Raw genomic sequence first — 25,126 nt, 5'->3', positions numbered from 1 at the left:
TTTCCCATTTGTATGGTCTCTCTGGGATATAGCCCTAAAAGTGATATTGCTGGATCAAAGGGTATGCACAGTTTTATAGCCCTTTGGGCATAGTTCCAAATTGCTCTCCAGAATGGTTGGATCGGTTCACAACTCCACTAACAATGCCTTAATGTTCCAATTTTCCCACATCTTCTCCAATATTTATCATTGTCCTGTTTTGTCATGTTGGCCAATCTGAACGGTGTAATGTGGTACCTCAGAGTTGTTTTGATTTGCATTTCTCTAATCAGTAGTAATTTAGAGTGTTTTTTGTATGACTATAGATAGCTTTAATTTCTTCATCTGAAAAACTTCCTATTAATATCCTTTGATGTTTCATCATTTTTATGGCACAGTAACATTCCATTATATTCATGTGTGACAGTTTCTTTAGCCATTCACCAATAGGAGGATACCCCTTTAGTTTCTAATTTTTGACTACCACAAAAATTACTGCTATAAACATTTTTGTACATCAAGGTCCTTTTCCTTATTCTTTTGTTTTTGGGGAAAGGAAGCCAATAGTGGTATAGCTGGAACAAGGAGTATAGATGGTTTCTTAACACATTGATTTTTCACTGCCTCCCCAAGTGATGGACATCTATTTTGTTTTCAATTCATTGTTGCTATAAAAATGTTGCTGTGAATAGTTTGGTGTGTATGGGATGGTTTTGCCTCTCTTTATCCTGCTTGGGACATATGTCAGACAGTGAGATCTCGGGATTAAAGAGTTAGTGCATTTTGGTCATTAAGTGGTACCATGTTAAAAATCATTCTTGTGTGTGGGAGATGAGTACCTTCTGTCAGGAGAGGCCAGGGAGGCATTTCCCTGGATCCTTGGGTCAGTCAGTACTTTCTCCAGTGGCAGTGCTGTTTTGTTTTGCTGATGAGCTGTGACTCTAGCTCTCTCAATTTAAGATATTATAGAATGTTACTGTCATGGCTGCTTATTTTCAGAGGCTTTGCCATATACAACTTCAAGTTAGTTTTGAAGAGCCAGTTTTGCTTTTTTTTTTTTTACTCACAAGTTTTTGCTTTTTGTGGGAAGTATTGAATCATTCAACAGCATTTATTAAGTGCATGCTGTGTGCCCAGCACTGCTCCTAGGAAGTGGTTCGAAGACATAAATAGCTGTCCTGCCATGAAAAAGGCTACTCTCCTATGTGGAAATAACATGTGTATGTTCAAGTGAATGCAAAAGAAATGTAAATGTAATGTGTTTGGGGAGGGTACCAACAACTGAAATCATCAGGAAATGCCTCCTTAATGAGAATGCTTCTTGAAGAAGTCTAGGGGTTTCAAGAATCAGAGGTGAGGAGGGGGACAGCCCAAGGCTTGGAGGCAGGAGGTGGAATGTGGTGAAGGGAGAATTGTATATAGGCCCAGGTAGCTTCATGAAGAGTGTGTTGATGCGACTAATGAGGACTCAGCCTGGCAAGATACCCTGGACTTCAAAAATTAGACAGCCATGTAACACCTAACAATGTTTCCTCAGAGCTGGGAGCTAGCGTATACTGTTTTATTTAATAATTCAGTCAAGTAACACTGTGCCCTCAATTTTTTTTTTGTTTTGTTTTAGGCAATGGGGTTAAGTGACTTGCCCAGGGTCACACAGCTAGTAAGTGTTATTATGTGTCTGAGGCCAGATTTGAACTCAGGTCCTCCTGAATCCAGGGCCGGTGCTCTATCCACTGTGCCACCTAGCTGCCCCCAAAAAGCAGCATTGTTTTTTTTTAATTTTTAGGCATTTGGGGTTAAGTGACTTGCCCAGGGTCACACAGCTAGTAAGTGTCAAGTGTTTGGTCTGAGGCCGAATTTGAACTCAGATCCTCCTGACTTCAGGGCCAGTGCTCTATCCACTGCGCCACCTAGCTGCCACTGTGCCCTCAATTTAAGCATTCCAATAACTTGAGTAATTAGTCATAACACGGTGTCCGCTGTCCCTGTAATGTTTTGTCCTTACATAGTATAGGATACTGTTCCCAGAACCAAAAAGAGAGAAAGTCTTGTTTTCTTCTTCCCATATAATACTCTTGAGGCCTGCTGTGGGGATGGTTTTACTGTGATGTTTATTTTTGTTTCTCTATATGTTCTTTGCTGTTCATTTTTAGTTAGATTTTTTCCATGGTAATGTTGTATTTAAACACTTTCATTTTTACTGGAAAGCAGTAGTGTGAAAAACAAATTTTCCCAATGACTCTGCTTTTCTTTGTGATCTTAAAACTTGTTTTTTCAGGGAGCCTTAATCCCAGATTTTCTTTGTTTTTTGTTACTGTTATTTGCTTAGAGGAATAGCTCATCCTCAGAGTTTGTTTATTTTAGCAGTCAGTTTTACTGCTGAAAAGAGATGATATTAATAAAAGGTTTGTTATGCCTTAAGTAAAATGAGATTATTCTTTTATTCTATTTCCTTCTTCTTCATTCCTTCTTTATACTAATTTGTGCATTCTTTTAGCATTTTATGGATTGCTCTGGCTCTTGTTGTGTGCCTCACATTGAACATGTTTGGAGCCTCCCTGTTCTCCCTTGTGAAGGTGAACTAAAACAGTTTGTACATTACAAGATTGTTCTCCGCCTTTTAATGTATCTATTGTTGTGGTGTGTATTGGGACTACTTTATAAATGATATTGAGTTTCTCTGTGATCTTGGGTGTCATTCCCAGTTTGAACATTAGAAGATTGTTCTCTGCCTTTTAATGTTATTGATTGTTGTGGTATGTGTTTAGACTGCTTAATAAGTGGTATTGACAGCAGTTTCTCTGTGACCTTGGATGTCATTCTCACCCTGTTCCAGTCATTAACAAATAATGCTGAGTCAGAGCCCTGAGTTCTTGAAGCCCAATGGCTCTGTTATAACTTCTGCCATGTGTAGCTTTGCTTTTATCTCGAAAACCAATCAGTTTGCTAGATGAACGTTCCAAGCTGAGGTTTTTTTGGGGGGGAAAGCACTTATTTGTTCTGCTTTTTCCCAGTCATCTCATTATTTGATTTGGAGTGAATTGCTATTTAGTTGCTAATTTTGTCTTGGGGAGAAAAATGGAAAGCAATTTTTAGGTATTCTTTTCTTAGATTTTGTCTTCTAAACAAACCTCTGCCATGCTGTGATAATAATTTAAAGAAAAGCTTTCATCTTTAAATTATAATTATATTGTTCACATGTGATCTAGTGTTAGCTTTGAACCATTTAGAAGTAAAAATTATTCAAAAGAAAGATTTAAATGGAGAACTTTTTATTTTAGTGAATTTGTTTTTAGAAAAGGAAATACTGGAATTGCTAGAAACTTAATTGAACTCACTGTTTTAAAAAAATAGGGGAAATCTTTTCATTTAGGGGAAGAGAATGTGTGTGACTCTGTGTGTGTGTGTGTGTGTGTGTGTGTGTGTGTGTTTAGAAGGAAGAGGGGCAGCTTGGTAGTATAATGGATAGAGCACTGGGCCTAGAGTCAGGAAGATCTGAGTTCAAATCCAGCCTCAGATACTCATTGGCTGTGTGACCCTGGATGAGTCACTTAACTTCTGTTTGTCTTAGTTTCCTCAATTGTAAAATGGGAATAATGAGGCTCAAATGAGATAATATTTGTAAAACTTGCCTAGTATAGTGTTTTGCACATAGTAGTAAATGCTTATCCCTCCTCTCTCTCAGATTGTTAGTGAAAAGCCAGTTTTATATATTCTTTGCCAAGATAATCTAATACATTTAACATGTATAAGATGCTTCCTCTTCTTGAGAAAAGGTTATATATAAAATAAAGTTCTTACATTTTTTGAATTATGAATTATTCTCAGTATTTTGTATTTCTTATCATACATTCATAGTCTTACAGTTTTGGAAATTTTGAGTCATTTTATTTGTATGTATTTAATGAAATATTTTTTATATTTCTAAATGTTAGCTTAGTAATGCCAGATTATTTCACTTGAGTTTTACTTTAATACAGAAACAGTAGCTCCCAATAATTTGCTTCCAGAGAAGTGTTCATTATCTGCATTCTTATGGTTTCTAATTCAGATGAATCAAATTGTTTATTTTTCCTATTTCACATACAGTTCTACCATCTTAAAAACTCAGTACCAAAACTTAAGTTTTATTTAACTCTCCTTTAGTAGAGATCTTTTTGAAATTTCTTAGTATGCAAACATTTTCTTTTAATCAGTCTACAAAAGTGCTGCTGAGTCCATCCATCCTACCCCAGAGTCAGAGTGATGGTAACCTCTGGCCTAGAACACCATTGTTAATTCTTCCATTCTCGTAGTCCCCCCTTTTTTTTTTCATTCTGGCCTCTTCATTGCTTGGCCAACACCTCCCCCCCCCCTTCCTCCCATGGTTGCATCTGGTTGATGGGCTCCCTTGGAAGTGCAGGCTGATGTGTTGTTTCACAGCTACACATGCTTAGTGTTGCACATCAAATGATGTTTTTTGCATGTATGTTCTTTTGTGTTTTGATTGTCAGATGTCAGATAATAAATGTAGGATAAGCAACAGGGATCTTTGTTTTTATTCTTACAGTAACAAATACTTTTAAGAGAGATGAATTTGTTACTTCAAAAGCTCCTGCTGTCGACTTAGACCACAAGTTTAGATGCACGTTCATGGACTGTTTAAAATTCTTCCGCAAAGCTAAACTCCTGCACTATCACATGAAATATTTCCATGGAGTGGAGAAGACACCAGAACCTGAGGAGAATTCAGTGAAGAGGCACGTCCAGACAAGAGGTTCATTAGCTTCTGAAAAGTCCAGTCAAGATGGGCTAACCAGAAAGCGGATCACTTCTAGTTCCTTGTGTAAGTATCTGGGTGCCATATTGATTAACAGAGAGTTCCTGATGCCCAGTTCTTATTGACCGTTTTTCTTTTTGCTGGTAGAAGTGGAAAGCATGCACTGAGGTCTTCTGCCTGTTTCTCTTATTGATTACCAGGGCAGTGACCACAGTATTAGAATTGCCTGCCAGCAGACTGTGGCCTGTTGAAAGCATTGCCTTCAGAAGCAAGAGGCCAGAGTTCTGTTCTGTTCTCCTCTGCTTCTTGGTTGGGCCTCTCTTAGGTAACACATCTATAAAATGGACATCCTATCTGACCCACTTGAATGAAACTGAAATCCTGGATAATCTCCAGTTCTGCGATCTATGATTTAGATAATTTAGTCAACTAAATTATTTAAATTAATAAATTTTAAAGCACTGAGCTTTCTGTGACTTGTGCTTTGCTTCTTCCACAAATACATTAAATTTTTCATTGAGAAATCCCACATTAACCTGATAGTAAACCTTTCTGCAGACTGTGGAAATGCTTCCCAGGCTAACACAGTGGCTAACATACATGTTCTTAGTCAAGTATGTGCAATTTTGTTTGTTGTAAATCCCTCCTGAAGCATTACCTATGTGACATTATGAACTCTTTACTGAAAAGAGTGTCTTTGCTTCCATCATGTTTCAGATGCTACAAGGACTGTTAGGATGAACATACATACATATATATATATGTATTTTTTTTTTTACATTTTAGTATCAGTGACTCAGTTGTGGTTCCCTGACAGCCTGTGTAAGTTCTCAGAACCTTCTGAAATAGCCCAGGCAGTACCCCAGGGGGAGGATTTTCAGAGCCTGCTGGTGCTGCCCTTCTGCAGCTGCTCTGCTTTTTGCCTTATCCTCTCCGTCTTACCACTGCTTTTCTCTTCTTTACTTCCTCTCCTCTAATCTCCATTCTTGTGAGTCAGGTCAAATCAACCTCTGTAATGTTGCTGGGGTCTTGTGGTCCTAATAGAATTTCTAAACACCTTATCTTGAACATATAAGCATTTGGAATAGTGTTCAGTTTGATAGCATTTTCTGACTTTTTGGTTTAAAGTTGTTTAAATTTGATTAAAGATGGCCTTAGATTTATTTCTGTCTTTTATCATTATTGTAAGCTGATAAATTCTCTTAGAAATAAGTACATATTGCTTAGTTTAAAAAAAAAAGATCATTTGCTGAGTGATGTTGCTTGCTTTTTTGAAGGGAAGAGTAGCAACTCATTCCCATTTTATTAGTTGTGCCATAAATTTTGTACTGTATTCAGCGTGAGTAGAGTTGCATAGTGGTTGGAGGGCTAACTTTGGAATCAGGAAGAACTGGATTCAGGTCCTGTTTCTGACACCTAATATTTGTAAGTTTATGTCACTTAAACTCTCCCTCCCCTAGGCAATTCTCTTAAGGCTAGTAAGTGACTAGCAATACTCTAACTTTCACTGGTGGACTGGGAGGGAGTTTTCTTCATTGATGAAATCACAGATCTGGAGGCTTCTCCTTCACCTTTTCAAAACTGACATATACTACATAGAAATATATATTAAATGACAAAACTGTAAAACCCTTCCCACTCCTTACTTCCCCCTACTCTCCTTTCCTCACTGGTCTTCATTTCCTCTTATGTAAAATGAAGTGTGCTCTTTAAAGTTCTTTTTAGCTCAGTTCTCTTTCTCCTACTCCAGCCTCTGTCAGAGCTAAATGTAGATCATCAATGAATGCATTTCTTGTTGATGAAAGGCAATGTGGGCTTGTATGTGAGAAGATATCTTAGGTGCTTTTGAAAGGCTCCTTGACCTGCTGGCTTTTCCTAGGGACTTTCTCACCTTAGACATTGAAATAAGGTGAATCTGGCAACTTAATGAAAGAGAGAGTTTAAAGGGAGTACAAGGCAGCATGTTTAAGTAAAAGAAGGAGGGCATGAAAAGCTTCTGGACTCATGAATGGGTAATTTTTTGGAAAATCATTTTTACTTTTATCAGAAAAATTCAGAAATGAATAACAAAAGCAGCTTTTTTCCCCCTTCTTCTGAATATAATGCGTTTTGTTCTCTTGGGGTCTGGGAGGAAGGAAGGAAATCAGTCTGGGTCAGATTAGTGGACCAAGACTGCTTTGCTCCTGTATTGAGGAATCTGGTTCTAGACTTCCTTTGTTGGAGGCAATGACAATTAAATCTTCCTTAAACTAGGTGGGCAAATTAGGAAAAAAAGCCCACCTGTAGTGGCTTTTAAACCCAGAGTGCCATGGACCAACCCCTGGAAGGGACCTTAAAAGCCATAGAGGCCAACTCCCTCCTTTTAAAGATGAGGAAACTAAGGTCCAGAGAGATTGGTACTTGCCTGAGGTCTCAGAGGTCATTAGTGGCAGAGATGGGATTCAAACTAAAGTCCTCCGAGGCCAAAACCAATGCTTTCCCTACTGTTGACTGAGACTTGAGGGAGAGCAGTGTACCAAGCCAGCAGCATGCTGAGTAAGCTGTAAAGGATGATATTGCATCCCACCAGAATATTTGGCATCCTGACAGAGAAGCAACAAGGACTGTCGTTTTGGGTAGGGCGGGGTGAGGGGAGGGAGTAGTGTTGTACTGGGAATGTTCTAAACCTTGGAAATCACAATCCAAGAATAGGCTATCCTTTCTTTTCCCTGGATTGGAAAGCTTTACTTTGGAAGAATGAGGTCTGAGAGACCTGTGCCTGCCAGAAGAGATTTCTCCAGGCTGTGTCCTGTTGGCATTGCTGCTCGTGGGCCTATGTGGAAATGTCTCACTGTGTGGAGTAGGATAACAAACAACAACAGAACCCTACCTTATTAGGCCAACAGGCACTGTTTGTAGTTGCTTTAGGTTGGGAACACTTAGGTAAACTATTCTTTTCTCAGGGATAGGAGATATCTTTCCTACATTTGCATAGCTTTCTCCCTTTGGAAAAATTCAAGAGCAATTAATGTATTAAAACACTTCCTTTACCTCTGAAAGAGAGAAAACAAATTAGCTGGTTGTTAAATATTTGAGAGTAGTGATCATATCTTCCTTGAATCCTCTTGAGAGGAGGGATGGGGTGGTGGGGCGTGGTAGGTGTGTTCAAGTAGCTGCAGAGCTGTCCTTGGGACATTGGAGCAGATTTGTTTTGTGTAATTCTGGAGGTTATATCTGGGTAAAAGTTATGGGGAGGTAGAGTTTAGCTCAATATGAGGAAGACTTTCTGACAGTGGAGGGGGTGGCTTTGTGATACAGTATTTCTTCTGTCACTTGAGGTAGCCAGCCCTTTGATGGCCGAGGCAGGGCTATTATTGTAGGTGCTTCATAAATGTTTGTTACATTGAATTGGTATTGTAAAAGGGATTAATTCGTTCATTGGCCAGCTTTCAGATTCTGTGATTCTCCGACAGTAAAAGTGTATGTTTGTTAACTTTGGGCTTGCACGTTGGCCTCGTAACCTAAATTACAGTGATTTTAGAAAAACAGGCCCTCTTACCCACTGTGATTGTAGAGGATTCTAGTCTCAGAGAAAACAGCACACACCACTCTTAACTTCAGGGTAGGCTGTGCTTTTTCTCTTAATCCAACATGAAAAATCCAGAGCGTGGCCTATGACCTGTGTTATGTTTTAGTGTGTACATACATAAATGTATTTATTTTCCTTTTCAAAAACATTCCATTTTAGAGGTGTGGACTATATTCAGACGAGTGAGGTGAATGTATATTTATAAAACGATGGCCCAGTTTGTTTTGTAGGTATCTGAATAGCCAACAGCTATCCCTGGAGTTAGCTAAGCCTTGCCTTTACTGGGTTATTTCTGTACTATCTTGTGTTATTTTGTTTAAACAAAAGAGAATTATAATTTGAAACTATTAAAACATTGCATAAAGTTCATATCCCATTTCAAGGAAATATAAAGATTATATAGTTTCTTTCATTATGAAGGAATATAAAATATTAAATAATACTTGAAATAAGTGGTCCAGGAGCTGGGGCTTAGATGCTTTTGTTTTACATGGAGAATTTTGTTGTAGTGATCTCTTTTCTGATGGAACACAAAATGTGTCCTCAGTTTACCACATTGAGCTGTACTGTATTACCAACCACTTCCAGAAAAAAAAAGTTTTAAAACCAAGATGTGCATTATTTTGTTTCCTTGGACAAGGGGGTCAGTTCTGGGGCAACATGCCAAGTGCGGCACACTAGGCCTCTGGACTTCCCTTGGTTGGGGTACAGCCTGATCTCTCCCATTCCCGCTCAGGTGGAGAACAGAGATCTTTGCAGCCTGGAAGGAAAGGAGAGATCAGCAGCCAAGTGGAAGCAACACCTCCATCCATGTAAGTTCACATACCTCATTGGTAGGATGATCACAAATTGGAAGAATCACAGAATCTCGGAGTTGGAAGGGGAGGGCAGGGACCTCAGTAATCATGTAGTCTAGCATACTTATTTTGCAGATGAGGTCTAGCAAGTGGAAATCACTTGCCCAGTGAAAGTCACAAGAGAAGTTAATGTCAGAGATAAGACTACAACCCAGGTTTCCAGGCTCCTGGCTTTTCCTTCTTTTTGCTGCAACATAGTATCATCTCCAAGTTCATAAATGTTTTCTTCTCCCCCCCCCCCACTGAAGTTCCAGGGCTTCCTGACATATGATAGATCTATAGGAATTAAAGTTTCTGTTTATCAACCAGGAAGATGGCTTGGCCCTGGGGGGAAAACCTGGGTTTTCTGTATGTTTAAATGACATACTTTTACCTTCTTTTCCTATCCCCCCTTCACTCTTTGCCTTGCCCCTCAATCTCCCCTCCTGCCTCCTAGGTATCCTATGCCCTTATGCTGCCAGTTAATGCCTTCGATTAGACTGTTCCTCTTCCTAATTCAAAATGTGTGTTCCCCTTCCTCAGGGGAACTAATCTGATAAATCAAATAGACTGTAAGGTATGAATGACCCAAAATTACTTAAAGTACATTTTATTTTGGCTACTCCAAGGAATGCATTTCTAGTGGTAGAATTTCAGCCATTGGGGTAGGGGCCCTTAGTTGGTCAGTCTGTCTGTCTGTCTGTCTCTTTTTGGTTGGAATGTATGTAAATACTCATTAAACCTTACAAATAAGATCAGCCCTAAGCTTTTCTAACCATAGTAGGACCTTTGATCACAACTCCTGGTTCATGGAGAGTTGGTTTCTTATTTTCAGGCTGAAAATTGGATTCATGGTAAAATGACTTTTTTTCTGTAGGACAGTAGTTATAACACATAGGGGACATAGCTTTGGATGAGATCCTGCAGTCCAGAATAGATTAAGCAAATGAGAGTGTGGATCTAATTGTTTTCTTCTTTTCATGCCTAGATGATGGCATAGTAGAAGCACCTTTAATGGGAACTCAAATGCCCTCGGTTCTAGGGTGCTGCTAAGAAGTTCTATGACCTTAGGCAGATATTTGCCATCAATTAATTTTCATTTATGTCATCTAGAAAATGACAGGTTTGAATTGGGTAAATTCTAAGATTCTTTACTAGCTTTGTCTATACTGTTATATATACATATACTATAACATTTCTAATGTTGTGTTATCCTGTTACCTGAGGGTTATACCCATTTGGTTAGTCTTTGTCCTCCCCCTGCTCCTCCCCATAGTCATTCATTTATTCATTTTAAAAAAAAATTTGAGTTTCAAATTCTCTCCCTCCCTCCAGCCCCTACCCAGTTCATTGAGAAGGAAAGCAACCTATTGTACATGTGAAGTCGTGCAAGACATATTTCCATATTAGCCATGTTGCAAAAAACCTAAGAAAAATAAAATGAAAAAAGTATGCTTTAATTTGCACTCAGTTTATCATTTTTCTTTCTGGAGGTAGATAGCATTTTTCATCACAAGTCTTTTAGAATTGTAGAGATTTTTGTTTTTTCTTTAGTATTGTTTTTGTTATGCTAATTTTTACAAGAGTGATTAAATCAGGGCTTTTAAGGTTCAGTTCAGCAATTTACCATATATTTATTAATTGCCTGCTATATTCTAGGTCTGATATTCAGTGCTAGTAGAGATACAAAGATAAATATGAACTATTTCCTACCCTCAAGGGGCTTATAATTATAAGGGTTATATAACACATAATTGTAGTGCAAAATAGAGTAATTGTGTAGAAGAAGTATAAACCACATGCTGTTTGCATGATATGAGTAAAGATCATTTACAAATGAGCTGAGGTCAGAGAAGGCTTCATGGAAAAGGTACCATTTGAGCCTGGCCATGAAGGTTGGATAGAATTTCATTTTCTTCCAGTGGTAGCAATCAGACTCACGTATTTGTGACTTCACAGATGATTCCACTGTTACAAAGACTTAGGTAGAAGAGCTAAAGCAACACATATTTTAATTGCAGTTTCTCCATTTTAAAATAAATATTAATAATTCATCTCTGTGTTGTAAAGTACTTTATGTGCATTCTTATACTTGAGGAATTAGTTCTTCTGGCAGGTGTCCTCCTATTACCAAGAAGAGGATTCACCTGTAACTAAGTCACTTTGGAAGGTAGTTTCTCTCTTTCAAGCCATAAAAGCCCCTGTGTTGTAATGCTGTATCTTTTCAGCAGGGCTAAATGAACCTGTTTATACATTGGGAACCCCATCATTCCCTGTTAGAATTTGGATGTTTTGATTTCTTCATGTGATATGATTTCTTATGATGTGAAAGAGCATATCGTTTGATACTTGGTAAGTTCATAGAGTTAGTACCCTGACCCCTTAGCTCATCATTTATGGCTATTCAGTTTTTCTAAATTTTTTCTAAAATTCTGAAATTTTGTTTAGAAGTACTGGAGTTTTCTGGCTCTCCTTAACTTTAATTAGCAGCTTATAATGGGGAAATAGATCAACTTTTAAAAATAATTTTTTGCATGAAAATGACATATAGGTTGGGCTCCCTGTTTGATTTCTTTTCCTGTTTTGGGGCTTTGGAAATGCATCATGGTTCTAGCATGTGAATGATATAGATTGTATATCTTCTGGTTTTAAGTAGGGTAAACTTGAAACACAAAGCTGATATTTTTTTCAGGTTGCTAAGTGAACTCCATTGCTTGCATTTGGAGTTGCTGGTTCATTTTAAGTAATTTAATTAAGAACTGTTGTGATTCTCAGCATTCTGAGCACAGGCCTTTTCCTACAGCGACAGGTTCTGAAATACTATCTTTATGTGATATCCTTGGTCACTACTTGGTAAAGATTGCAGATCTTTACAAGTAGTGTTTGGATTTACAAAGATTGTAAACAATCATGGGAAGATTGTGTTTGGAGTAATAGTAGGTTTTCCCTAGGCCAATATTTTTTTTTTCTGTTTTCTGGAGTTTCTCTTCAGACGCCGTTTTAACTTTGAGGTTTTGCTTCATGTTCTAGCAGTCCTCCTGATCTCCTGTATTTCCTGGTGTAGAACAAGAAAAAATTTGTAGATTGTAAAGTAGGAAACTGAAATAGCTTCTTCTGTGTGTGAGTGTGTGTGTGTGTGTGTGTGTGTGTATGTGACAAATGTATTCATGAAACAGGACCATAGTGTCTTTTGGACATGGAGCCTTTCATCAGAGGAAAGGTACTTGCCAGTACAGTTCAGATCTGTGACTCACACTTTCCAGGCTCTGTTGCTGGAGGTAGAGAGGCCTTTGTAGAAATGAATTTTTCGGTAAATCCACTTCTACATTGTGGGACAAATTTGCAAGGTACTGAGTAGAAAAAATTTTCAGTGTTTGATGATTACGAATGAGTACCAGTTGCTATCAAGTAGTGAATGATCATCAAAAGCAAGGTCCTCAAGACAGTCTGTGGAAAGAGCTCTGGAGTCAGGAGCCCTGCTCTGAACCCCAGGTTCTCCTATTTCGTACCTGTGAGATTTTGAGTACATGACTAACTTCTCTGGCTCTCAATTCTTTATCCATAAAAAGACCCCTTAAGTTTCCTGCCAGCTCAAAATCCTACAATTCTTTTTTTTTATGTTCAAATATCTGATTTGTAAGTAAAAATCCAACCCTTTTACAAATACATATAGTTTAAAAAAAATTTCCACATGACCATTTCCAAAAATATTTGTCTCATTCTGCATTCTGAGACCTTCATCTCTTTATCAGGAGGTAAGTAGCATGTTTCACAATTAGTCTTCTAGAATCCTGGTTAATCATTATGCTGATAAAATCAGCACATTATTATTCCATCACATTTATATACCATACCTTGTTTATCCATTCCCTAATTTATGGGCAGCCCCTCAGATTCTCATTTTTTGCCACCTCAGAAAAAGCTATAAATATTTTTGTATACACTTGGAGTTTATATTGCTCAGAACTGATCCCTCCCTTAATCTGTCCTTCCACAAATTCTCTCTTCTCCCTTTACCGCTTTCTCTCCTGTTTCCCTGTTCAGTGAGATGTATTTTCTTTGCTCCTTTGACCAGTTCAGGTGAGGGTAAGATTCAAGTATCAGCCATTCCCTTCCCCTCCTCCTCCTTGTTTATATAAATCTCTACTCGTGCACCCTGATTATTTGAGATAATTACCCCTAATCCTCTCTTTCTCCATCCCCTTACCCTGTGTATTCCTCTTCCTCTCCCTTTCCATTCTTCTTTTAAGATCATCAAGACTTAACAGGACCACTTGCGGACCTTCTGTCCAATTAGACTCCCTCTATGACCTCTGGTGATAATGGGGTTCTTAGGGAGCATGTGCATCATCTCCTCATATTAGAATGTAAGCAGTTTGTCTTTGTTTAGTCTTTTATCCTTGTTCAGTCATGTTTATCTTTTTATATTCTTTTTAACTGCTGTGTTTGAACATTAAAGTTTCTGTAGAGCTCTGATCTTTTCATCAGGAAAGCTTGAATGAAAGTGCTTTATTTCTTTAAAGGTCAGTTTTTTTTTCTCTGTAGCATTATACTCAAGTTTTCTGGTGAAGTTATCTTTGGCTGTAAATCCATATTCTTTGCCTTCTTGGAATTTTGTATTTCAGGTTGTCAGCTCCTTTATAGTGGTGAATGCCAAAACATGTGTGATCCTGACTGTGGCTTCTTGGTGCTTGAATTCATTCTTTTTTAGCCGGTCGCAGTATTTTTTCTTTGTCCTGGAAGCTTTGGCTATGATGTTCCAGGGAGTTTTAATTTGAGGCTTTTTTTCAGGAGGTGACCAGTAGATTATTTTAGTTTTGCCTTTTGGTTCTAAGAGATCTGGACAGTTTTCTTTTAATATTTCTTGAGATATGTTGTCTAGGTTTTTTTTTTCTGGTTTTGATAATTGATTTTTTTTGACTTTTTACTTTCACTTTTACTTCCAAGGAACTAAAACAAAAATACAAATAGCTCACTTTGGTTCTTTGCTGTAGAACACAGTCCCAGTTCCAGGCTAAAAACCCTATTCAGGCTCTAGTCTCAGGTACCCATTCTTATCAAGGCTTTCCTGTCAGGCTGCAACATCATATCTAGAATCTTGGCTGCAGGAGTCATCATTGTTCCAACTCTGAAATCAGTTACCTGGTATGGAAAATGGTAAGGGATTTGTTGAAGTAGGGTGTCTCCATGTTAGGCCATTTTAGCATGCTTGAAAGGTCCCATTACATGTTTACCCTTATTTCAAAAAGGATACCCTCAGAAAATATGAATGAATGTATTTTGATTAACATAAGTTCTTGTCCTAAATTCAGAACAGTTCTCTAGTGGTCTCTGGGGAAGCAGAAGCAATTTCCATTCACTTGCTTCTCTGGTGTCATACACTCAAGTCGAAAAACAGGCAATGTTATGTTATGTGATTGTATATCCAGTCCCACATGTACAAACAAAAATTTTATTTATACCAAAATAACAAGTTTTACAGATTCACAAAAGCAGTATTTCACAGAGTTTGCCAAATATTTCTGCTTGCCTAGCCTTTGCCTTGCAGGGCCTTTCTTTACCCAAAAAGTGAAAAAACAGGCAAAGAAAACTATATTCCCATTTCATAGGAAAACCTGGTCCACACCTTAGATGGAGCTCTCCCCACAGAGATTTGGGAGTTATTGTGGACTAGAGGCTTAAAATTTTCCTGGGTAGAAACTTCCAAGATTCCTCCTTCAGGGCATTGGGCAATCCAAGGGGGGTCTAGGCAATCAAACGGGGGGTCTGGACAATATGTCCCTTTCTATATAGGACACACCAAAATTCTCTGCAAGTCCCTCTGTACCGTAGGTGATTCCCGAATAGAGGTCTGGGCAATTTTCTCTGGGTTCTTATTCCAAAGGACCAGAAATTCCCCAAGTGGATCCATGCTTCTGCCAGAATAAACCAGATGGAATTTCACACTCATATCTGGACAAAAAAGACAAGTACGAGCAGTTGGAGAAGTAGCAAAGAAAGGCAGCTACTTGTGGATTTTAGGCACAGGCGTTCTGTCTGAAGAATTATTTTGCTTTTACAAAAGGCAAATACTCTAGGTTGGTTTCAGTGCTAAAGAACAATATAAATATTTTTACAAGATAGTAGCAGTCTTGTGATACTAGATTTCTCTTGTTCAGTCATTTCAGTTGTGTCCAACTCTTCGTGACCCCATTTGGGGTTTTCTTGGCAAAGATACTGGAGTGGTTTGCCATTTCCTTCTCCAGCTCATTTTACAGATGAGGAAACTGAGGCAAACAGGGTCAAGTGACTTGCCTAGGGTCACACAGCTAGTAAGTGTCTGAGGCCAAATTTGAACTCCGGAAGATGTGTCCTCCTGATTCCAGGCCCAGAGCTCTATGTACTTCACCACCCAGCTGCACTTGTCAGATTTCTCACATTAAGCTTAATAATACAGGACTCAGTAATATAGACTGTATAACTGTTTTAATACTTATGTACAGAAGTGTCAGTCCTTAAATAGGCAATCAGAAATGAAAAGTTTGGAAAACTATGCCAATGTAGCTGACTTGTAGTGTTCCCTCAAGCATGTGTTTGTGTATGTGGGGTACTTCCCTGTACCTTAGTTCCATTTAACCACTGGTAATCACTTTAGCTTTGACAAAGAAATATAAAACAAATACACAGACATCTTAACTCACTTCCTATAAACCTCAGTCCCAATTCCAAAACCCCTCTTGGACTTGAGTCTCGGATCACCTTGGCTTTTTGGAACTTCCCTTCTGGGCTGATTGTAATGTCCCACCTAGAATCCTGGCTCCACGATTGTCGTGGCTGCAACTTCTGGGTCCAGTGGGGATCACCCATTGGCAGCTAAAACTGAGGACAAAATGAAATAGAACAGTATAAATACTTCCAGTCATATCAAGGGAATCTAAAAGTAGAGGGGAAGGCAGAAAGGTATTCTTCCTCCCATTCCCACTTTACTTCATGGTGCCCGTGCTGTGGCTGAGCTGGGATCTCCACTTTTTGAATACAGCAAGAAAGTGAAATCCAGTGATTATTAACTTTTTTCTCCTTGATCAGTTTTCCAGGTCAGTTGTTTTTGCTGTGAGATAACCTTAATTTTTCTCTATATTTTTAGGCTTTTGATTTTGTTTTAATCTTTCTTATTGTTTCATAAGCTCTTTTGCTTCTATTTGATCTATTCTAATTTTCATGGAATATGTTGCTTGGACAAGGTTTTATACTTCTTGTGCCAAGCTGTTTGTTCCCTTTCCAATTTTTTCTTCCATATCTCTCATTTCTTTTTCAAAATTTTCCTCAAGTGCTCTGATTTCATTTATTAAAAACATTTTAAACTTTTTTTTAAACTGTTGCCTCATTTCTTCTAGGAATTCTAATAAATTTTTGCCCCAGCTGGGTTTTTCTTTGAAGCTTTGCTTGTAAATATTTTAGAGTCATTCTCTTCTTTTGGGTTTATGTTGTGAGCTTCTCTATGATAAGAGCTCTTTATGGTGGGATTGTTTTTGTTGTTGTTGTTTGCTCATTCTTCCAGTCTGGAAGGAGGGTTTGGGCTGTTTCTGTTATTTTTTCTTTAGGTACTGAGTGTTGTGAAAGGTAAACTAGACTTATTCCTGAGCTAACTTCCTGATGTAAGAGAATGACCTGAGCTTCAAGGCATAGCCCTGTAGCCCTGTGACAAAACACTGTAAATGACTTCGGGCTTAAATTAATTGGAACATACTTAAGACACAGGAGGATTGGCAATTGTCTGTGACAACTTTAAGTCCCTTCAGTTGGCAAAATGTATTAAGCATCTGCCACGCACCAGATGTTGTGCTAAGTGTTGGGAATACAAAAAAAGAAAAAAAAGGCCAAAAGTCCCAACTCTTGAGGAGCTCACAGTCTAATTAGAGGAGAAAATATGCACACAACTATGTACAGAATAGCTATATGTAGGATAAATAGGAAATAACAGAGGGAAAGCACTAGATTTAAGAGAGTTTGGGAAAAATTTCTTATAGAAGATAAGATTTAAGTTGGGGGATTTTGAAGGAAGCCAGGAGGTGGAAATAAAGAGAGAGAGAATTCCAGGTATGACAGAAAATATCTGGAGATGAGAGATAAGAGTACTCTAGTCTTGTTAAAGGAATGGAAGAGATCAAAAACTGTAGAGTAGTGGGGTGTAAGGTATGAGACGTTTGGAAAGATAGTTGGGGTGGGGGTTGGTTATGAACGGCTTTGAACATCAATCAGAGGATCTTACTGAGAAGCTGTCCAGTTGTTGTTTCTTTTTCTCAGTTTTTAAGATACTATGTTTGAGATGCAGTACAAAGATATTGGTTTGGTTCGTGGCTGTACCACACACTCATTTTGTAGCATTGAATGAGTCTTGAGATACTTAGTCTGCTACACCTGAGGATGGCAGTGGCCTGGAGGAGGGGGCATGTGAAAGGGTTACGGAAGGGGCAGCTCTTAGGAGACATGAAGATAAAGACTTTAGAACTCAGAACTGATAATGGGGGCTGAACTAAATGGTTTCCAGAGGTACCTTCTACTCTGAAATCTCTGGTTCTGTGACCTGAATCTCCAGTCCAGCTGGAACAATTATTTACTAGCTTTGAAACATCAAACAAGTCACTTGTCCTCTCTGATTGATTGTCAGTGTCCACTTTAGAGAGTAGAGAGGGTAATATTTACACTATTTGCCTCATGAGATCATTGTGAGGAAAGCTCAGTGTAAATTTTATTTTTCTTAGAGGAGAAAGAGACATGAAAAAAGACTTACAAAACTCAAAACTAAGAGCTATTTTTTTGAAAAAGAAAAAAAAACCCTAGCAAAATGGATAATTGATTAGCTAACTTGTTTTAAAAAAATATCAAATTACTTAAATTGAAAATGAACAAAGTGTAGTTACATTTGAAAGGAAATAGAATTATCAGAGACTATGATGCAGAGCTCGGTGCAAGCAAAACCTGAGTTATTCAGAGGAATTGAATGGACATCTGCAAATACACGAAATACTCAAATTAACAAAATTAGAAATAAAGAAAAAAGAGAACATTCTTTAAAAAGAAACTCAGCAAGCCATAAGCAATAAATATTGTAAGCTTGAAAGTCATAAAGAAATATGAGTTTATTATAAATTAGGGGTCATTGGAACACTTTGAAATGCATAGAAATCATGTATTGTTTTGGTTGGAAGGGATGTTACAGTCCATCAGTCCAGGGGATCCCATCTCATTTACACACACACACGTACGTACACGCACACAGACAAATATGTGGATCCTCTGTCTTATCTCCTCATTGCTGTGATCATGTCCTTTCCTCTTAAATTTTTTTTTAACTTCTCAATTAGGATTGTGGCATATCATTTGGAATACTTGTCTCCTCCCAAGACATTAAAAAATAAAAATAAAAAGCAGCTCCTAAGAAGAACTGGGGTGCCTCCCTCATTTTGCAGAGGAAGAAACCTAGGCCCGGAGGAGGAAAGAGACTTAGTCAAGATTACATAGTCAGTTAGTGGAAGAGCTATTGTTAGAAGCTAAGACTGCTGATGAGAAGTCTAATTCTAATTAGAATTAATTACATCCCATTGGCTTCTCAGGAAGGCCTGATTTTCATTGCTGTTTTTTTGGGTTTGCACATAGTTAAGAGTGTAACATTTTATTTTAACAAAATGACATTTATTAAATGCGTAAAAATGGTTCCTGCCCTCAGGGAGCTTACATTCCAATCAAGTAGTCAAAATGTGCATAAATCAGTATATGTAGAGTAGATGGAAGATAGCTTGATAGGGGAAGGCACTATCAGGTGGGAATGGGTATTGGAGGGGAGAGGAGGCGGGTCTGAGAAAGACCTCCTACAAGAGATGGTGCTTGAGCTGAGTCTTAAAGGAAGCCACTGATTCTTTGAGGCAGAGGTGAAGAGGAAGAACTTTCTAGACATGAGGGTAGCCAGTGCAAAGGCATGGAGATGAGAGAAGAGCTTCAGGTATGAGAAAGTGCAAGTAGGCCAGTCTGGCTGGACTCAAGAGTGTGTATAGTAGAATGATATCTAAGGAGCCTGGAAAGATAGGAAGAGGCTAAGTTGTAAAGAACTACTAAAGTAAAGAGTTTATATATAATCTTTGAGGTAATAGGGAGCCACTGAAATTCAGTGAGTAGGAGGTGACATTATTTGGACCTGTGTGTCAGAAAAAACACCTTAGCAGCTGTGGGTGGATGGGGGAGGTAGGATAGTTGAGGCCAGGAGGCCAGTTTGAAAGCTGTTTCAGTGGTCTGTTTGAGAGGTGATGAGGGCCTGGACTTGCTTGTATGAATGGAGAAAAGGGAAAGTGATTTTTTAAGGAAGAAGTTACAGGATTTGCTAATGGATTGTATATATGGGGTGAATGAAGAATTGAGAGCGACACCAAGGCTGCAAATTCAGATGATCAGAAAGGATGGTGATGCCCTTAACAGTAGAAGGAAAAAGGGATAAGAATCAGAAATCAGAGAAGAAAAAGCTCAAAGACTTGTAAGATTTAAAATAATGCTTAAAATTCTTTTCTCTCCTAGCTGTAAAAGACAAGGAAAAGAACAAAGAAAAGAAGTTCAGAGAATTTGTGAGATTGAAGTCGAAGAAAAAAAAGAAAAAGAAAAAGAAATCTAAGTCTGGTAATATTTTCCCTTTGTGGAAAAGATGTTTGTAATTGAATATGGGGGTGGGTTTTTTCTTAGTCCTCTCAAGTTTGGGCAGTGTATTCAAAGTTGCTGCCTAATCTCTGGAGGTGAGGAAGCACTTTGTCTTTGCCCTGATTTTGGGATGCTGTAATCTGATAAAATGAGTTTAGAAGTGAATCTCACCCCTTTCCCAAACCCTGCCCAAATCACGTTGCTGAATATTGAGGTGGTCCTCAATTCTGGTTGTAGAATGCAGAATAGATGAGATTTGCCTCTGTTAGTTTTGACACCTGGTTAGTATTTGTAAGTTTATTCCTGATGAAATTCGCATGAGTTGATCTAGATTTGTGTTGACATGAAATGATAACCAAAATTTCCACATATTGCACTGTTTGTCTGCTAATTAGGTGAAAACTAGAGCTGGCTCTTGAGGGATTGATTCTTCTCACACTTCTAGAGTCATAGGGAGTTATTCGCAGACAGGTTCAGCCACTCTTAAAAAGGACTGATCTTTTATAGTGTGAAAAAAGGCTAATGGAAATATTTTGGATGAAAATCTTTTTATGTAACTGATGTTTGCACCACAAAATTCTATAGTTCACAAATTGTACTGTGTACATGCTGCTTATTTAAATTCAGTACAGGTCTATTTGTCCATGTAGCATCATTCACTCCTGATTTTGTTTTGCTTACAGAATATTCTTGCAGTGAAGATGCTAGTGATGTTTCCCAGGAGTGTTCACCTCCCAAGCCGTTTGCTGTTACCAGATGTAGTTCCTCAAATAAATCTGGTACTCCCCTGAGTACATCGGTGCATAACTCTGATTCTGGAAATCACCGAGAAAGAGGAAAAATACCTGGTGAGAATGAACATATATGTCCCATTCATTTGGCTTAGAAATATGAATAAAGGGGGGTACCCGTATCCCGGTAGAGAGCCCAGACCCTCTGAGCCATAACAAGTTTTTATAGGCAGCAACATGGAGGAAACTTTAAGGCTGTTCAGAATCCAGACTTAGAAAGGGTTTATTTCTTTAGAAGTAAGCACCTTTATTGGAGGTTGCTTGAACCCCCTGTTGACAGACATGTTTCTGTAGGAGGGAATTCTTCCCAGAAAATGCTTCATCCATTTTCTAGCAAGGTGAGTCCTTTTAATTCTGAGATTGTGTGATTCTGTAATGTCCACCATATTAAATGACTGTGTGCTAAATTTAGCTTGCTTCATTGTTTATAATACAACAAATTAAGGTCATGGTTTGATTTTAGGAAATGGAAGGAAACTTTTGGCAGGGATTCCTTTAAAATAAGGCAATCCATGAAACCATTTTCTTTCCTCCTCCACTCTTTGCTACTAATTGTCCCATCCTGCTTAATTGACTTTCTCTTTACTTCCTTTGAATTGAAACTTTTCTCCAAAGGTGGTAGAAGCCATATTATATTGTTACTTTGCATACCAGATTTGGGCAGTAGAACAGCAGATGGTTAAATTTTTCTCTTTTGTCTGGCCAGCTTATATAAGATGAGATCCAGGAGATAAAAAGAAGACCTCCTGAGAAGCCACAACCTGAGGTTGATAAATTCATTTAGGTGCTGTGACTTGAACAAAGGATATCAGTTCTTTGTGATTATTGACTTCTTCTAAATCATTTACCAACTAGCAGTGTTGAGGATTATTCATACGAATGCTCTCAGGAATAACATAGAGAAAATGAAAACCTCTTAGGAGTGAAAACAAGACCCCTGCTGGCTGTCTTTTCCTTGTGCATATGTATAAATATTAGCTAAGCTTCCCCTGCCTTACAGGAAGTACAGAACTGAAGTAGGGGCCACCTTTTAAAAAGAAGTGTTAAGGGGAAGGTCCCTTGGCTGAAGGTATGGGGAACTGTGGGTATGGAACATTGCATACCTTTTAACACTGGTTCAGAAGTAGCAGAAACGTGGTTTTGCTTGATATGGTTTTAAGATTTTTTTCTTTGTTACACAGGAAGACTCGGGGTTTGGAGGGATTGGTACATTCTAGAAATGACTTTGGTATAAAACACATCAATAAAATTTTTTTTAGAAAGAAAGAAGGAAAAGATTTCCATACTGTGAAAGTGGGAAATCTGTGATATTTTGGTAAATTTACCTGCAAACTTGTAAATGTAAGAAAATCAACATGCAATAAGACCAATTAAAGATAAAACAAAAAAAATTATAGTCACCCTTTGATTGTCTATGTTCCCGGCAGGAAGTATGGTTAACAAAGTAATAAATAAATAAAAATAATTTAAAAAAATAAAAGTGTGGTTAATAAAAATAAGTAGGGATTTCTGTATTTGTAGCTCTTTTGTGGTGTTAAGTTATATAATGGCTGTTACATCTTACTTATATTAAAAAAACTATTATTTTATAATTTTTTGATAAATCAGATTGTCAGAGCCTTCCCGTGAACCCAGAACCCTGGTAGGTTGGAAGTGAATGAGGTGGGGGGCAGATTTGGAGTCACAAGAAAGAGAAAATATTTTGTGGTACTGTGGACGTGGGTACTTGCAGTTCAGAGACCTGGCTTCTTTAGTCCTTGCTCTCCCAACTCACCAGCTGAGTGATCATAAACATTTGGTTTCACCTTTCTGAGTCTTGATTTTCTTCATCTCTAGGATGGGACTATATCTCAATTGTAGATACTTTTATAGTCAGCTAGTTGATGTAGAATGCTGGGCCTGGAGTCAGTAGGACCCGGGTTCAGATGTGGCCTCAGATACATAACACTTAACTAGCTGTGTGACCCTGGGCAAGTCACTTGACCCCATTGCCTAGCAAAAAAACAAAAAAACGAATTTGACCTCAGACACTTGTACTAGCTGTGCAACCCTGACCAAGTTGCCTCAATTCATTTAACTGTAAAATGAGGACTATAATAGCACCTGCCTCATAAGGTTCTTCTGAGAATAAGAGGAAGTACTTATAAAGTGCTTCGAACAATGCCTTGCATACAGTAGGTGCTTTTATAGAACTAGTTTGTGGATAATATTCGAGAATGTATATAAAGTGCTTTTGCAACTGCAAAGTTATATAAAATTGTATTAATAGAGTTGTAATATAGTAAGTATTCACTCTTTCATCCGAAGACCATGTACTCAGCAGTTGCCATTTCTTTACACACATGCTTTAGAAGAAGATAATGTGAGTGACTCTTCTTCAGAGAGTTTTCTCTGGAGTGATGAAGACTGTAGCCACGATATTGATGTGACCACTAATCCAGATGATGATCCTGATGGAGAAGACAACTTTGACTTTGAAGTCGTTCGGTGTATTTGTGAGGTCCAGGAAGAAAATGACTTTATGATTCAGGTATGTGGATACAATTTTTTTAAAAAATAAGGTTTTACTGATGTCTTCTGTTTCTTATATTGTAGTTATCCCACAGATCCTTTCCCCTTCCAGAGAGCCATCCCACATATAACAAATAGTATTTTAGAGAGGGGAAAAGATCACCACAACTGATGTATACATTGAAAAAGTCTGAAAACATATGCCATGTGTAACACCTGTGGACTTCCCACCTCCACAGAGGGATGGAGTGAGGGTATCTTCTCTTATCTTTTTGTTCAAGTCCTATAGTGAGTGTTGGGGAATCAAACATAGTGATGAAGCTGACTCTACCCAAAAGGAATGTATATTTCACTGTAAATTGAGAGTTAGCGGCGTAAGTGGCTCTCTTATACTGGGCGTGGTAGGGCACACCTGTGATCCTTGCTACTGGGGAGGCTAGGACTGGTAGATGTCTTGAACTCAGGATTTCTTAGCTGCAGTGCACCAAAGCCAGTCAGGGTTCTGGACTAAGCTTAACATTAACATGGTGAGCTCCAGGAGCAGGGAACAAGGAGAAGGTTTGCTTTGTGATTATTCCCTCACTGCTAGCATCCTCCTCCTGCATTCCCTATCCCTGCGTGTTTCTATGTTGAATTTGAGGTATTTCTATAGAAATCTGTATGTATTTGCGTTTGTCTCTGTGTGTATTTATTCTCTGTGTATGTTTGTGTAGTCATTCAGCCCGACTTTGTTCAGTTCAGGTAAGAATGAGGTTGATCTGATACCCATTCTCCTCATCCAATTCTTTGTTTAGATATTATTGTTACCCCATTTATGAGAAATAGCACATTTCACCCCCCTCCTCTTCCTTTTACCCTCCTTTCTAATTCCCTCCTTCAAACCCTCAGAACAGTACCCTTGGAAGATTTTAAGGTTGTGGAGGGTTTGTTTCTTCTCCTGTTATTAGAGTGTTAGTCCTTTGTTATCATACAACACCTTCCAATTGTTGGAATAAATTTAACTTTCTAGGTGTCTTGTATTTGCATTTCAAAGTTTTTACTTAGCTCTGTTCTTTCCATCAGGAATGTCAACAATTTTGTATTCCTTTAGAAGTTCATTTTTCCCACTGTAGGATTACGCTTAGCTTTGTAGGATATTTGGTTGCAAGCCCCTACCTTTTGACTTTGGAATGTTCTAAGATATTCTGTTATGGAGAGTAGAAGTTGCCAGGTCTTGTGGGATTCTGACTTTGGTTCCATGGTACTTGAACTCTTTCTGTCTCCTTACGGTATTTTTTTCTTTGATGTGGAAATTCTGGATTTTGCAGTGATTTTCCTGGGACTTCTCCTTTTGGTTTTTCTCTCAGAAGGTGATTTGTGAATTCTTTTTATTTTTGCTTTGTCTTCTGATTCTAATATATAGGGAGGGTTTTCATATATGATTTCTTCAAGATAGGGACCAGACCTTTTTTTTTTTTTAAATCATGGCTTTCAAGGAGTCCATTGTTTCTGAAATTATCTGTTCTTGACTTGTTTTTCAGGTTTTTATAGATTTCTCTATGTTTGTCAAACTTTGATTTTTGTTCTTAGTTATTCATTCTTTCAATTTTTTATGCAATAGTTTTTAAGAAAATCTCTTTATTTTTTCTAGTTGTTCATTTTGTTCTTTTTAAAAATTCAATTTTATTTTCAGTTCCTAATTTCCTTCCTTTCATTTCTCCCTTTTCACTTATAGAAGACAAAAAAAAAATTGTTACAAATATGTTTAGTCGAGGAAAATACATTCCCTCATTAGCCATGTTCCTTAACTCCCTAATCAACTTCCTACCCCTACCCCCACCTCCCACACACACCAAAGAAAGAAAGAAAAGAAAGGATGGGAAATATGCCTTGATTTGCACTCTCAGTCCATCGGCTCTCTATTTGGAGATAGATAGCATGTTGGAGTTGTGGTTGGTCATTGTATTGATTAAATCTTTTAAAGTTGTTTATGTTTGCAGTATTGTTGTTAATATATAAATTGTTCTTCTGGTTCTGCTCA

General features: G+C 38.1%; 1 protein-coding gene across 6 annotated transcripts in view; it reads left to right on the top strand.

The window, feature by feature from the left end:
• PHF20 (PHD finger protein 20) overlaps positions 1–25,126 on the top strand; it is a 112,191-nt gene that overhangs the window by 60,489 nt on the left and 26,576 nt on the right. For 4 of the 6 annotated variants that reach the window (XR_002326841.2, XM_020998569.2, XM_020998566.2 and 1 more), the window contains 4 exons: positions 4,529–4,804; positions 19,688–19,786; positions 20,488–20,652; positions 22,947–23,125. Coding sequence is in view for 5 of the 6 variants with exons in the window: in XM_020998569.2 (XP_020854228.1) it covers positions 4,529–4,804; positions 19,688–19,786; positions 20,488–20,652; positions 22,947–23,125 (719 nt within the window). In the remaining variant the exon portion in view is untranslated. The remainder of the gene's footprint in view (positions 1–4,528; positions 4,805–19,687; positions 19,787–20,487; positions 20,653–22,946; positions 23,126–25,126) is intronic. The other 2 variants (XM_078150252.1, XM_020998570.2) reach the window with 1 other exon arrangement.

The sequence above is a fragment of the Phascolarctos cinereus genome, unplaced genomic scaffold (genome assembly GCF_003287225.1).
Source record: "Phascolarctos cinereus isolate Bilbo 61053 unplaced genomic scaffold, phaCin_HiC Scaffold_2;HRSCAF=192, whole genome shotgun sequence".
Taxonomy (NCBI): domain Eukaryota; kingdom Metazoa; phylum Chordata; class Mammalia; order Diprotodontia; family Phascolarctidae; genus Phascolarctos; species Phascolarctos cinereus.
Note: the sequence above shows the minus strand (reverse complement) of the source record. Positions and strands in the feature narration are given on the sequence as shown.